A 16,879-nucleotide genomic window follows, 5' to 3' on the forward strand; every position below is an offset into this window, starting at 1 on the left:
TAAAAAATCATAATTTACTACATTAATACCATAGAATTCCACTATAATTATCAAGCTCAGTAACTAAGATGTATTTTAGTCTAAAAAAGTATGAAATTTTGAGCAGACTAAAGACACATTCTACCTCATTAAAATATTGGTTCAAAAGAAAAAAAAAGGTACCAAGCCCATTAAAATGGCTGAGAAAGCCACTAGGAGGACATTGTGAGTTTCCAACTGGTTATTCATGTGATATATATAAGTTAGTGTATATAAGGGAGCATTTCCAAAAATGGAAAGAGGTGGGTGGGTGCCACTGTGTTTGATTTTATTACGTGAGCAATATCTTAGCAAATTGAAAAGATAAGAGGCTCTTATTTTATATTCTAGCTTTTCAATATAGGTTATTTGAGTTTCTAATTCGTACAAAACTACAGACTAAGTATTTTGATTTCACAAACATCCAATTTGAACCAGTGCTGCATTCAACATACCACATGACACACAAAAATTGATGTTTATCTTCTGTTTTTTAATATTTGCTTTTAAATTAAGAAATTGAGTAAGATATAGTACTAAAATTATAATTTCAATCTATGGTTTCATACCAAAGTTACTGAGATAAATTCATGAAATAGTAGTTCAAAAAAATTTTGAATACGAGTCAACAAATGAGATGACATGGCCTTTCACCCATGACCCGTCTCGAAAGGGTAAGAAACAATATATTCATATGCAACTTGTTCTAAGGTAGCACAACTAAATATAATTAAGAACTCACTTTATGGTTGTAACTGTCAGCAACATACAGCAGTTGCTTAACAGAGCACCAAGATACACCCAAAGGATGCTGCAACTTGGCTTCAATTCCTTTCCCATCTTTATCACCAAATGAAAACAAGTTCTACATAAAAAAAGAAAGAAAAAATTTAAACTATACACTTAACTACATTCTCGTTTCAAAGAGAGGAGCTAATTAAAAGTCTTTATATAATATTTCTAATGGTGTAGGAGACTATACAGATTCAAAAATTGAATACAGACAAATCACACAAACTTTAACAATGCTGCAGCATGAATGTAGCATAAGTATTTTAATTAGAATTAAGTTACAAAAGACCTTCAAGAAAATTCAAAATGAGAGACTTACAGAAAAAGTACAGAGTTAGGATTTAATTAAAAAGAATATGACAGTGCAAAAATATATACAGACAAGGAATTAGAGCTGGGAGATTAATTCCATTATCTATGAGCATTAATTACATCAATTAATGTCACTGAAAGTAATCAATTAATTGAAATTGCTTAAATCAATATCACAAAAATAATCAACTAAATGAAATTTGTGTTTCCAGTTATTGCTGTTTTTAATTATTCCAATTATCTAAGTAAACAAAATATTCCTATAATGATTTCTCATTATCATTTTTAATGAATTAGGTTGTTCAACGTAATCTACTGGTATCACAACTTCCAAACATAATCAACCAACAGAAATAGATGTTTCAAATAATTACTCTTTTGATTATTCCAACTATCCAAATGTCATGTGAAAATAATTGCCTAGTTGAATATAACTGATTACTGAGACCAACATTTAATTGATTAGCAAATGCCTTAATAGCCTGGATCTACTACCATTTCATCTTTCAAGGATGTCCTTGTATACCTATCCTTGGGAAAAGTAAAATTTTTACCCACTCTTTACTTTCTAGGAAATCAATGATTCTCCTTTTTAAACTCCTGTAAAGTTCTGGCTTCCACTACAGTTGACAGTCTTTACCAAATCTGAAACTTATATCATTTCATCCTATTGTCTTCTGAATATAGCATACAGAAATCAGAAGCCTTTATCCTAATAATTCCCTGCACAATCTTGTAAATTTCAATAAGATCACAAGTCAATATTCTTTCTTTAGTTAAGACCAAGTGAGGCCTGACTATTGATTTGTATAAAGAAATAATTACCTTTTTTTGACTTGTAATCAGTCTTTCTTTAAATATAACCATAAATTTATTGGTTTTACTACTATTAACAATTCACTGCTTCACTGGGTTGGGTGACTTACCCACTATTATGCCGATATCCTTTCCTTAGGTGATTTTTTTTAGTTGGTTTTCATCTATATAGAACGTATGATCTAAATTATATCCAAAATGCATTACCTCACACTTATTATAATTAAAGGACATTCACCATATATTTTTCAATGTCATTCTGTAGTACCTTTGCTCTTGAACTAAATTTCTTTTTCACTATTTTCAGATATTAAAGTTGTACTTTTAGATTTTGGTTGTTATTTATGTGATCCTGGTGACATACAACAACAACAAAAAGGGACCCTGAATGGCTACTAGATGATTTGAGTGTTTATTCTATGAGGTAGATTTTCTTTGGAGCACAAACACCTTTTGTTACTTTCTTTCAGGGTGTTTTAATTCTTTTTTTTTCTTCCAAAAGGTTTTTTTTTCTTTTCTTCAATTTCTCTCTTTTCTCTTGTATTAAATCAATCATCAATTAAGCAGTAAAAGTGTTTTTTATCTCCTTTTTCAATTGTATGGTTCATTTATTTCACTTACCTTTTTCGAGAGATCATATGTAGATGTTAATCCATCATTTGTCTTTCTCTTTTTTCCAGCTAGTTTTTTTCTTTCTCCAATAAAATCATTTTTGGTACCATTAACATTTCTTTTTTTCATCTTCAATCTGTTTCATTTCTAATTCTCTTTTCTCTTCTTACCTTTTTTTGTTTCTGTCTATCCATGTTCATTCTTCTCTGATACTCAAAATGAGCATTCCTGGTAGCAGGCAGCATTTCTTTGGTGTTTTCAACTGTTCAGTATCTGAAAAATCCTTGGTGACCTTTGCAATTTTTAATCCATTTATTGCTGTTTCATTAAGCAACATCCTTTGTTGTGTTACTATGGAACTGTTAACTGACAATCTATATTCAAATTCTGCATTTTCACAAGGAAAAATTAATGCCATCTTAACTACTTTTATCAGACCAGGATACTTTGGACAACCATTTGTCATTGCTCGGGTAAATATTTCTCTCCAAAAATGATCCACATGTTTGAAGGAGGATACTTGCAAGGTGTTATCTACAGCATTAACTTTCATATATATGTTGCCTTTATGACCACATCATCTGAAATAGACAATGTTTAGTGCAACATACTCAATTTCATTTAGTCTTGACTGGTTAATCTTTCATGAATTCAAATATTCTAGACCAGCAAGCACTTTATTTTTCATAGGTAGTTTCTTCTGAAGATGGGAAGTAACAGCATCATAACTGGCTCTCATTTTAAGTATACACTTTTTCTGTTCAGCACATTTTTCTAGTTCTCTCCTTGTGTCTTCATCAATGGTATGCCACTACCTAAATATGTTTAAACCTGGAATACATCTATATTTATCAGATATGAACTATCTTTCCTCTCAATAGCATCTTTCCTAATATAGTAACTTCTTTAACAAGTTAATTATCTCATCATAAAGTCTATGTACCTGTGGTTCATAGTGGTACAGGTTTGCTATACCTGTGGTACCTGAAATGACCTTAAAAATTCCTAAAAAATCTAAACTGTGTTGTCAATGAAGTGAAACTGCACTATTATCATCAGTCTACTAGCAGAGGGTCCTATGAGCAGGGTTTTCACTAGGGTCCCACATGAAGGGTCCCAGACTCTCAACTTTTCAAGGGTCCCATAGGAATAATTTAATAAACTCAAAAAAAAGGAAGAAAAAAAAGCAATTCAATGTCAATGAAAATTTTTATTTTATATACTATATGGAGTACCCATCCTTTGGATGGAACTTATGGAAATTCATGATTAATGAAAGGTTATCTTAGGACATAAAAAGTTGCTTCCCTTGTAGAAAAATGCAAAACATCCATAAAACCTGTAAAACACAAAATGTGAAATTTCAAATTTGCATGTATCTCCACATGGACTCAACAAACCTTCATGCCAAATTTGGTGAAGATCCATCAACAAGGGGTCGAAGTAATGGTAAAAAATGCAAAGACTCAAAAATGCCCACAAGAACTGCAAAACTGAAAATTTGTATGCATCTCCCCATGGACCCAATGAGCCTCCATACCAAAGTTGGTGAAGATCAATCTACAGGGTCAAAGTACTAAATGCAAAAACTGAAAATTTGTATGTACCCTTGCACGGACCTAATGAACCTCTGTCCACATCCTGCAAAGTAGTTACATGGACATACAACAGACTGTACTATTATATTTATATAGATTTACCTTCTCCAAGAAGAAAACAGCGTGTTAATATTCAATAAAAACTATTTACAATTTACACTGCATATTCTCTCTCTTTAAGAGTGCAAAGTAATTTTCATAAGATTAAAAGTACTTTTCTTTATCTGAAAATTTTCAAATATCACTTGCATAGCACCTAAAACCCTCCTAAATATATATCAAATGTTTTTTACAGAAAAACTTTACATTTTATGTTATTTTCTCTACCCTAACTCAAAATGAGGTCAGTTGCTTTGGCTGACTTCATAACCACCATAATAAAATTAGTAAATAATTATAAATTTCCCCTATTTTTTTTCTGGAATGACTGCAAATTGTAACAGAATACCACAATTGTTTAATTAAGTAACTTATAGCTTGTAACAGTATACATCTATTTATACTTAAATTTTATTTTTGTATTACCCTTTGAACCATGTCTAACTACTATTTGCACCATATAAATTTCAAGTCACTTAGCAAATATGCAGCTCACATTACGGTTTCGAATTACGTAGCACACAGACTACTCGCAACCGTACCTGATAAAAATTATTACTATTAATAATATTATATATATTACTTTTTCTAACCTAAAAAGTTTACAATTTTTACATTTTACTACTTTTGTAATAATAAATAAAGAATACACATAAAAAAAAAGAAATAAAGTACTCACTTGGGTCTTTTTTTTTTTTTGCTCTTGACTGTCGATGAAACTTAACCCCACATTTTAATACTAATTCTACTGCATTAAATAATTTCTATTTAAATAAATAATGTACCAAAGAACACAGAATAATAACATGGAAAAAGGAAACAATGTTCAATAACTGTTACAATATTTCTGGCTTTCTAAGTGTGCAACAAAAGGTGTTAAAGATTCAGCTAAGCTCATCAATGCATTTCCTGTGGGAATAGTTTGAACTGGAAGGAAAACAGACAATTCTCTGCACAGACAACAGTGTCATATGATACATTATTTGATAGAGAAAAACTTTGGCTTTCTATTGGTTTTAAATAATGTAGTCTTAAATGTCAGAGAGAACTACTGGCAGGTTCTGAAAGAGAGGATGTGATGTGGCAAGAAGGGTTTGATTTTCTATTTGATTGCTCTGTAACTAAATAAGATTCAAGACTATGCAAATTATGCTTTGCCTGAATGCTGACAACCTCATAACGAGTAATTGACATAAAATTTCACACTTCTCAAAGAAGAGGAAAAACATTAGAGAAGACGGAAGACATAGATAACAAATGTCACAGTTCTCATACTAGGAGAGATTGAGAATTATCTTTAAATATTTCCTTATAAAATTAAGAACTTAAATAATACTAAACTTTGATTTATTATCTACGTTCTGATGCCAAGTTCTTGGAACATCTGAACTTCTAAGTCCAAATTCAGTTGTAAATATTAAGAGTATTTTCTTTTAATAGCTGAATCCCTAAACAAACTATTCATATCAATGACAAGCTGCTCTACTTCATGACCATATTCTTCAAGACTTTTGCAGAAACCAGTGTGCATGACATGAACATTACATGTGCTAAAATCAACAAAGCCAGTACCTGTATCTTTGATTGAAGCTTTTTCCATGTAATTTTGTTAACATCACTTCCTAGTGTTACAAGTTTCCCTAGAGGTATTTCATCTTCTTTCAGAGCATTATTCATAGCCTCTGCAACTTTCTTTTCTTTTGTGTGACCAAAACACAAGACCTTATAAAAGTTGAAAACCAGTATCTGAAGTGGAGGGCCACCTGTTTCTTACATGGTTTTATCATATGGATGGAAAAAACACATGCTGAAAGTTTCAGTTCTTTGACCACTTATCTTGTGAAAAGAGTACCTAGCTCAACTGGCAGAAGGTAGGACATTTTAGTTCTGCTCATTGCCATTTGTTTAGCTACATGACACTTGAGCATTGCCTGAACTGTAGTTTGATGACAATGTTCTCTCAACCCAAATTATATCTGCTGCTGTTACATCATCTCAAGTCATTATGGAACTGAACTCAACGAGTTGGTTTGTGGTTTTATGAAAGTCAGTTTTGACTGACATAATGAGAGAATCGAAGTAGAATTACTTTTGTGTTTGAGTGGGTCTAAGTATGTTACTTCAATTATTGTCAACCACCATTTTCACAACCAAACTCCTTTTTACAGACGAAACAATATGCATGATAATCATCAGAACCTTTTCTACATCACAGGGAGTACCAATTACCAGTTGAATCTGTCTCAGTCAACCATTTATCCCAAACTTTGTTTTTGATTTAGGCATTTCCTTCTGTTTTTATCAGACAATAAACAATCAACAAAAGACCAATATCATTTATGCTGGAAAAATCATATCATAATATCTGTCAATTCCTCAATTTATACTTGTTTTGAAATATGTCAGCATAGATTTTCAATATCTTGTTACATTTTCTAAATTTTTTTTGAAGACCAATATCAGTTATGCTGGAAAAATCATATCATAATATCTGTTAATTCCTCAATTTATACTTGTTTTGAAATATGTCAGCATAGATTTTCAATATCTTGTTACATTTTCTATTGTTTTGAAGACTAAGCTGTTAAGGTTAATTAGATTTATTTCAATCAGTGTAAAGTCAAAATACCCTTATACAATGACTTTTTTAAGTTTCAAAATGCTAGGGTTAATAGAATTATAGGAATCAACTTTCACTGGTTTCATTTGTATAATAAAAATATTTTTTATTTTTAAGAAAGTAACTCAACCAGTCATCAGGTTTCTTGACAGGCTATCATAAATATGATTAAATCATATCAAGAAAAAATAAATTCATCTCAAAAATCTGTTCTTAGGTAATTATATTTACTGACAGATTTATCTATTACAGTGATAGAATGAAATATTTTTCAGTTTTATTAAAACAGCAAACATGTGACTCACTGTATATGTATACATATGAACCTTAAGCTATTTACCACCAATTTTGATATGTATTTACAAGTATGTAAGTATGTATGATAATAATCTGTCTTAATGCTTCATATCAGCAAGCTAATTATAACAGTCAGATGTTACACTATTTCTCCAATTAACTGACAAAATTATTCATGTCAAAATTATTACATAAATGCTAATGTTGCTATGTAAGTATTGCTGAATACTACAGTAGCATTAGCATGGATACATTACATAGTACATTAAGTCTTTCTCTTAATAAAAAATGCATTTTATTTATATTCATTTTCATGCATTTTTTTTTATTGATATCAATGAAATTTAGGACAAAGTCCCTAAGTATTGAAAATTATGGGAAAATATACAAAATAAAAGACCTCTAAAAATATAGGAATATACGACAATTTGACATCCCTGAACTTAATCTGTCTTTGTACTCACTACTAAAGGATTAATATCTATATGAGTCCAGGTCAGAAATATTGCTAATATTTTCTATTTTGAATACAAAAGAGAACATTTATAAGCTCAGAATAATAGTTATTAATAATTCAAACAACAGTGTCCTCTTATCTATTGGTAAGAATAACATCTGTAGAGTTGATAAAATAAGTACAGATAAAATTTGGACAACAAATGTAGACTTGAGAGAGCTTAAAAAACAAAAACAAACTTGAAGCTTACATCAAGGGAATTGGACAGGACTAACTGCACAGAAATCCTTTAATCATAAATAGCTTCAGCTACTGATTGCCTCAGTCACAAATGATGATCATTACTTGTATTCGTCCAATTCAGTACCAAGCTAAAAGTTCACAGTAGCACATGAGAGACTCCTTAAAATCCCAGTTCATTTCTCAACATTCTTGCACTCATCATCAATTTTTCAGAAGCACAGGTCAGACTGATGCCTTCAGCTTGAGAACACTTGCTTGGAGCAGTCAGTGACACAAATGTCTCTTACAGGGTTCATACTTTTTCAGATTTGTTTTCCAGGACATTTCACCCCAAAATATCATTTTTCCAGGACAATTTGCATCATTTTCATGGAGTAATTAGTTGAGTAGATAGGATTATAATATGAGAACTAGATTTACTATTATATCAATGATCTTGAATTATTAAACAGATATAACAAAACAAGACAAACACATGCACAGATCCTGATTCAATATCTCTGGACAACCTAGTGGAGAATGACAAATGCTTGGATAATTAGTATTTTGAATTTCATCGAAAAATTATACAAGTACACAGTGCAGTATATATATGTATGTTTATTCTTTCAGTTCTTTTAATTTTTCATCTACTTGGTCTTTTAACTTGAGTTATTTTTATTTTTCTTTAGCAGTGTGCCTAAGGCAGTTGGATTTGATAATTAAAGTAAATTTTCTTGATGCTTCTGCTTTTACAGCAAACTTGTCTGCTGATTTTTGCAAAGTAGAAATATCATCTTTCAAATGTTGACTTTTCTTTTTATATTGTCTATTTCATCCATCACGGTCTTTCTGTTATGACCAGTTTTTGCCTGTTATTTTTGTTTCCATTGTTCCTCAGTAAAAGTCATATACCTTTGCCTTGCAGATACTGATGAAGCTAGAAATGAGCTGCTGATGTTAATGTTAAGGACTCCACAAACAGCATGAACATGGTCATAGATTAATCTCTGTGAAATGAGGGATTGTTCATATAAATTTTCCACATCAATTCCCTAATTGATAGAAAATGCTCTTTATACAGTTGCTTGTCCATGTGAAATTAGGAGCAAATCTTTTACAACACTCCACACTTTGTTAAAGTTGACATTTTGACAGAACCTTGGACAAAAATTTACCCAATGTGTAGCCCTTGTTGTATGGCAAAAATTATTGAAAATCTGATCGATTGTACATTACATCCACATCAATAAATTCTTCAAACTGTACCAATATGTCATCACATACTGTTAATCTTCTGGACACTCTCCTAGCCTCTACCAGTAAAGCAACCAGTCTTTTCATCCTTATCATGCTGTCCTGTTTTGACGTTGCCATGGTTCTGAGGTTGAGCTATATGATATATCTGGCTAGGGCCAGTGGATACTTGAGTGGGGATTTTTCTAGTATCTTACTAGCAAGCTTCTCTCCATAAAATCACTGCATTCATTTCTCAGTTCCATGACTTTGATATCACTGATAAAAGGATTTTACTGAGCTGTTGTTCTGCTGCAAATCCAAGATCAATCTCCTTGTATGAACCATAGTTCTCTTTGTTCTGTAAATAAAGTCTCTGGAACTTTACAGTAGTAATATTGTCTAACAGTTCCAGTTTCACAAAACGTTTCAGTATGTTCATTACCATGAGGACAAAAATGGTGATATCAGTTTAACGATGGATGTGAATGACAACAATTTTGGAATAATCAATTCATCTTTGAAACATGAAGCAACAATATCAAACGAGTCAGACTCAGGATTTGTCAATTTTTCTTTCCATCACTTTTGAAACATACTGGACAATAATCTGTAGAAACTCAACAGAAGTTTCTGAACAGGCCATGATGAAGCAGCAGCAGCATCCTTGAAAATCCCATGAAATACATGTACACTACAACTGCCAACATCTAGAAGAAACTTGTCATACTGTGTTGATAGTTCATCATCATCAAGTCGCTTGAATTTTAGATTTACATTGAGACCATCCATTGAGAGCTGCACCAAATTCGTTCTGTTTAGTTCTTCAACAGCTGACTCAAAGTGATACATCAAATTGTTGAAAGATGCATGCCCCATGAATGATACTCTGTAATATATGGCTTTTACTTGTGCAAAAAAATAAAAATCCTGAATATTTACAACTGTGACAAATCTAGTTATTTACATGAATCAGTACATGTACAAGTACTAGTTTCTTCAAAATTATCATCACTACCACCACTATTATTAATAGTAACAGTAGAGGGAAGTTTATAACTGGTTTGTGAATTATTTGAGTAATGGGGGTGAAATTACAAAAATTGGAAAAATAATGAGTGATCCAATAAAAATAAAATATGGTGTTCTACAGGGTTCACTGCTGTTTAATTTGTATGTTAATGATATTATAAGTATAGGTTTAAAGATTATAACATGTCTATATGCAGATGATACAGCTTTAACCATTAATCATGTTGTTGTGGAAATTAGCAAAGAAATTTTGTAAAATGATTTCCATAAACTAAAGTACTAGCTTAATATAAATGAAATCTATATGAATTTTGATAAACCAAAAAGTTATGATAATTTACTCACAATATACAAATATTAATAGAACATTTTTTAAAGCTATGATCAAAGATGTAATACTAAACATAAACACTTATTTGCAGAAAACAAACAGTATTCTGATTGTAAATGTAAGTATATTGAAAATGTTAATATTAAGACATACTTAGGGCACATTATGGATGTGTTTAGTTAGTCTAAACATATAAATATGATTTGCTATAAATTAAGACCCATTACAGCAAAGTTATGCAGGATATAGAATATTTTACCAATCAATATTAAAAACATAATTTATGTATTGTTAGAAGAATCTGTTATACATTGACAATATATGGCTCAACAAGTAACATTCACTTAAAAATATATACGTAATTCAAAATATGTGAAAATGTAATTCAATGTTCATCGTTGATGAACTTAATACAAATGTTACATTAAGAGATGAAATCATAAGAAATCAATTAGTACATATAAATGTGCTTTATAAATATGTGATAATTATAAATTGTTATTATAGTCCAAAGTATAAAGTACTAAAAAAATCATATGTATAATACTAGAATGCTAGAAAATAAATATTATGAAATTTGAAAATATAATTATTAATAATACCTATGGAACAAAAGTAAGAGAGTATAAAATACCATATGTAATGAACCAACTTCCCAGGGATTTGTGGAATATAACTACCACTGCAGAGTTAAAAAAAAAAAAAAAAAATCTGGTTCCTAATAATATTCTTCAAATGGTAGGTTAATCTTATTGGATTAATTACCTATGCCACTGTAGGTGGATGGAGGTTATGTTCTCCCCCTGTGTGTTTTTTAGTAAAAATTCAAAAATAGTTGAAGGGATTTGGATAGAATTTGGTACACATATGGATCATGACTCAACTTAGAAATGGTTAGTTTTTGGAAGATCAAGGTCAAAGTGTTTGACCACTACTCATGCAATAATGTTTTAGATCACTTGGTGAACATGTTGTTCACGTTACACTATCAATTTACACTATGCACAAGGTGCTTGCAAGCATACCTAGTGATAAATTTCTAATATATTATTATTATTATTATATATGTTACCTTATCTAACCTTAACTAATTTGAAAAGTTTTCTGTTTTATTTTAGTTACTTTTAAAAATTTATTTCATTGAATAATGGTTGAATGAACACAGAATAATAATATGCAAAAACAATAAAATATCCCATAACTATTAAAATTTTTCTGGCTTTCTAACTACGCGACAGCAGTTGTTAGAAATCCTACAAAGCTAGTCAATATGGTTCCCATGGGAACAAAACTAGGACTGAAATAGAAACCACAAAAGGGGTGGTAAGTAAATCACAAGAAGGGGATGCCGATAGAGAAAACTTCACAATTCTCAAACAAGAGTAAATTAAGAATTTCTTTAAAATGCTACATGGTTGGTTATATTTATAGCCATGTGGAGAGCTTCTAGAAAATTCAAATTACATAACAATACAAAGCTACATTAAGCATTTACACACATACATATATTGTTGATTCTTACACTCTAGAATCTTCTACAACTTTAGAGAAAAGGTGGGAGTTTTGAAATACATATTTAACACTATAAGCTATGCATATTTGTAAATATAAACTCCATCTAAACATGTTGATAATAAAATAAATATATAATAATAAATCCGTCACAAGTTATATTTACAGAAATAAATGGTCATAGTTATAAAGAAGTATTACACAAATAAGCTGATCAAAATTCATGGGAACTTTTTATTTTTGCATGTTTGATTATTTCTGTAATGACTGAAAGTGTACTATTAGTAAAAAAAAGTAACACAGAAGGCATATTCTCATTAACCTTTTATCTATATTTTATCTACCTTTAATAACTGTATGAGAGAAAAATAAATAAATATATATTAGCAGTAGTAGTATAACAATTATTATTATATTTAGGCTTATTATTATTGTTGTTATAATTATATACTAATAGCCTGATACAGACCTTGTCATCTTGTTTTTTCTGTTCTTGTGATTTAGGTTTACATCAAAGAGCAAGACATATTGATCATTGATTTTCTTAGTGAGAATAGATTTCAGGTATGATGCTATTCCAAAATTACACAAGTAAGCACATTTCTACTCGCCACATGAAAACTGTTTTGCAATTGTTGAGTCTGAGAACATTTCAGCAAAAAGTGGACTGATATACTTGTGGCTATGTCAGCTGGGGGTGAACAAGTGAAGGTAGGTGAATATCACTTTTATTAAAAACAGATTCTATGTGCCAGCACAAATGCATGTGCTCCATGCCAGTAGCATGGCTTTTAAAAGCCACTTCTCCCTTGTTCAAGATATCGAATGCCTTCATGCACAAAATGCATCTTGCATTGTATTTATCCACAACTCTGTTCAACAACATGAAGTATTCAGGCCTTCTTGAGCCAGCTTTTGTTAAATATGCATTTGCCCCTCAGCATTTTCAACCAATATGTAGGCCTACTGTTCTGCTTGACAGCACACTGATTTGTGTTGCATGCAGTGAACGTGCTATGTGTGTATATTGATTGATAGAGACTTGTTCAGACAACCAAAAATTACATTTGTGGCATGCACTGTATTCACTATGATAAATGATTATAACAGTAACACATCACTATCTAAAACCCTAATGACTCCTAAATTGCACCTGACCAGAAAATGTGTTTATGGTTAAAAAAAAAAAATGATCAAAACCATCACATTGGGATTATATATCAATTACATTTGATTGTAAAGTGTCTAATGTAGGAAGGTTTTCATTTTCCAGTGGTTTTCCAGAATGTGTACTAACTCTGCCCTTAGCAACATTGGCTGTCCAAAGACATTTCCTTTTCTAGTTGTACCAAGTATAATTAGTAGGTTATAATAATTGCATTCAACACTACAGCACAACTCTCAACTATTGAGCACTGTCTAGTTTCTAAGTAGTTGTTCCAGTAGCAGTTTACAAATACTACTGATAACAGTGACTTAACATAAATATAATGTGATAGAGCAAATTGGGACTCATGGCCTAATTAATATGAAGATGGTGTTCACATGTGTGTAATATTACCTGTAGGTATAAAAGATAAGGCCTATGTAAACTAAAGAATTTTTTTTTTACTCTTGTAGAAAAAAAAATCTCTCTCATTAAGTGAAATCAATCACAAATTTCTATAAAGCTGACATGACTCAGGGCCACTTTCAATTGGACAATATATTTTTCTTCTATATTGGAGACACCTTTGTAACAAATGAGTAAAGCAGGTCATTCAGGGCTCATGCAAGATTATGCAGCAGCTACAGAGCTACTCTAAGAACCAATCTCCTGAAAATACTAAAATCTCCAAATGAGGTTCATATGATAAAATGCAACATCTTCACAAATAACATTTAATCAGCATTTATCACAGCAAAGAATTTCTGATTTTGTTTTTGACAAAAGCAACTCTCAGGCACACCAACAAAATATCTTCAAACATTGGACCTACAAATGCAAATTTATTGACAAGATGTCCGAGGAAAATAACCATCATATTTAATGTGGACAATTCAAAATACACATCCACAGTTGGATTATATGCAAAACATACTTTATTACATGAAAGCTAAGAATTAGAATATTTTTATTACAGGAAAAAATGTCAGTGCTGGACAAAGTTCATATATTAACTAGCTAAAGTCCAGCCTAACATATATTTATTTTCCATGAAACCAATTTATCTCAGCTACTTGGTAAGGTATCATTGTTATTGAATTGATATTAAGATATTTTCCTCTGTTTAATCATAGCTGCAGATCTTTCATATAAGAAATATTTAGCATCAAAATGACTTTAAATACTTAATTGGCATTCATAGATCTGTTGCAGATTATTATAGTGTCTACTTAAAAGACAAAATAAACCTCTTGACCATGTTGCTTAAGGAATGTAGAGAAAGTTTCTCAAAGTAATATAGCAGGTACATTTTGAGTCTCAAATGACCACCTCTTTGGCTTAAAAGTGATAGAAGAATATCCACATCTTCCTTTCATTATTATTTTTTCACACAAATCTAGCCCAAACTGACAGCTTTTATTTATATTCAAAAATTAATGCTGCAAGTTCTCTAGTGGGTTGTGCTGTTATCTACATATATCTACATATGAAAAATAATAACTTTGATTATGGAAATAAATGATGTAAGGATATTGCAAATTATGTAAAGAAGCACTATATAGGAAGATATAAAATGGAATTTGCATACACAACATATCTGCTAGCATTTGCCACTTGCACATTTTGCTAAGAATTATTTTTCTGCCAAAAGCTTTTGGCACAACATTTTTTGTAAAGGTAAACACTTCCTATTGGTTGAGACTAATATTGAGACAACAATGTGGCCACCATTTTGTTTGCTTTTAAAATATGCAGTAACCCCCAACTGATCTTGTCTAAATAAAATAAATTGAAAAATATTGAAAACTTGTTTTACTCTCACTGATAATAGTAATGATGTTTTTATTTACAATGTATCACAACTGTACGCCAGTTAGCCAATTATTTATGTACATTATTTGAACACGATCAACATAAAAATAATATTCAACACACAAGAGGTTCAATCATCACAATATTTTGCCATCACCTATAATACACAAATATACACTGACTGGTCACAAGTAAATAGACACCTAATTTCTCGTCATTTAACTGATTTATGCTAACTAATTTGTGTTCATAGAGCACTATATAAATGAAAATGGTCCACACATTAATTAACTTGTGCTACAACATGCCTAGAACTCAAGGTTCTCTCAAACTGTCAGATTTTGTTAGAGGAAGGATAGTTGGTCAAGCAGATGGTGGAATAAGTCAGCGGCAAATTTCACAGAATTTGGGAATCCCACTTCCGACAGTCAACAGAATCATCATGCAGTTCAGGAAACACAGCAAGGAAACAACTGAGCAGCGTCCTGGTCCATCGGAGAGGACAAAAAGGGTTGTCAAAAGGAGCATCGAAATGGATCCCAGATTAATGACTGCAGAAGAAGATTTCGGGCTCATCCCACCAACTTTGGCCCCGTTTAACAATTCTCCCCAGATTGGGTTATCGTTGCAGAGCAGCTAGACGGAAGCCCTTATTAAGACCTGCCAACATAGTCAGACGAAAGAAGTGGGCAAGTGATATAATGACCAAGCTTCTGGACTTTTGGAAGACCGTATTGTTCTGAAGCAATGGGAAATTTTTGAGGAAATTTCATCCATTGCTTCTATGAATTTGAATAATTTGAAAGTATTTAAGGTATAATTAAAAAGGAAAACTTTAAGAGTTTAAAAGAGAGTAAACAAGTTAGAAGGGATGTAAAAAAGAAAGAGGACAAGGAGACGCCTGTGTGTTATAAAAAATAAGCCTTGAGAGATAAGTAATCGAGAACGATGTTAGACTTCAGTGAGTAATAGCACAGCACGTGCATAAGCTATAGAAACAAGCGTGGGAGATTAGTAACCTAAGGGTCAAAGCAGAGTTAGTTAACAACCTCCTTAGTCATCACTATTGCATCATGTCCTGTAAACGAACGCCAACGTACATGACCAAGAGAGAGGATGTTGGCCTCGATTCTTTAGCACTGTAGAAGCTATAGAAAAGTTTATATTTTATGAATCATCCCGACGCTTTGATGCAATATCAGTTACAGTACATGGGTGTAGCAGTACAAGCAGTAGGCAACCGGCTAATAGCAGTTGCCCCTGACCAATAGCCTGAGGGTTTTGGCTTGGCGCCTAGATTAGCCCAGGAATTGCCTGCAAGCATCCAATAGGAGCACCGCACTACTTGTGGGTGATGCTGTGTCCTATTTGGATACTCGCCAGGATACAGAGAAATTCTGCTATATAAACCCATGTCAGGAGCTGGAAAATCAGTTCCCCAGCGAGTTCTCCGGCGAGTTCTTCAGCCAATCTTAAGAAGCTCTCCAGCCATGCAGCTGAGCACCAATAACCTAGACACTGCCTTCAAGGTTCCAACTCTACAGTAAGTATCTCTCTCTCTAGATCAGCTTTTACATAGTGTATTAAATTATTGAGGAAGTGTTATTAATGTTTAAGAAGTTAAGTATTAAATGTTATGGAACTGTTATTAAAGACTAATAAAAGTTATTTGTGAATATTATTGCTGGTCTGAGACTCATATTCTTTAATCTAACTGTAAACTCCTGGAGTTAGCGACTTGTGGCTCCACTCGTCACGACAAATCCTCCAATAAATAAATTTGGTGTACAGGTTGGTTTTAATTGAAACTCCAACAATTAAGCTCACCTGAGCGCTAACCTGTTACAGTTCTCAGACAAATCAAGATTCACTCAATTTTTGGACAGTAGAAGGATATGGGTCTGGAGAATGCCTCACCAAGAGTTTTGGCTCAACAGATTGCAGCCAACTGTGAAGTACGGTGGTT

At 31.8% G+C, this 16,879-nt stretch overlaps 1 protein-coding gene across 1 annotated transcript in view; it reads right to left on the bottom strand.

Annotated features, from left to right (window-relative positions):
* The window catches only part of LOC106459898 (NHL repeat-containing protein 2-like), an 81,156-nt gene that overhangs the window by 11,687 nt on the left and 52,590 nt on the right, over positions 1 to 16,879 (bottom strand). The window contains exon 8 of the mRNA XM_022386476.1: positions 761 to 883. Within this exon, the coding sequence (XP_022242184.1) occupies positions 761 to 883 (123 nt within the window). The remainder of the gene's footprint in view (positions 1 to 760; positions 884 to 16,879) is intronic.

This window comes from Limulus polyphemus, unplaced genomic scaffold (assembly GCF_000517525.1).
Source record: "Limulus polyphemus unplaced genomic scaffold, Limulus_polyphemus-2.1.2 Scaffold678, whole genome shotgun sequence".
NCBI classification, from domain to species: Eukaryota; Metazoa; Arthropoda; class Merostomata; order Xiphosura; family Limulidae; genus Limulus; species Limulus polyphemus.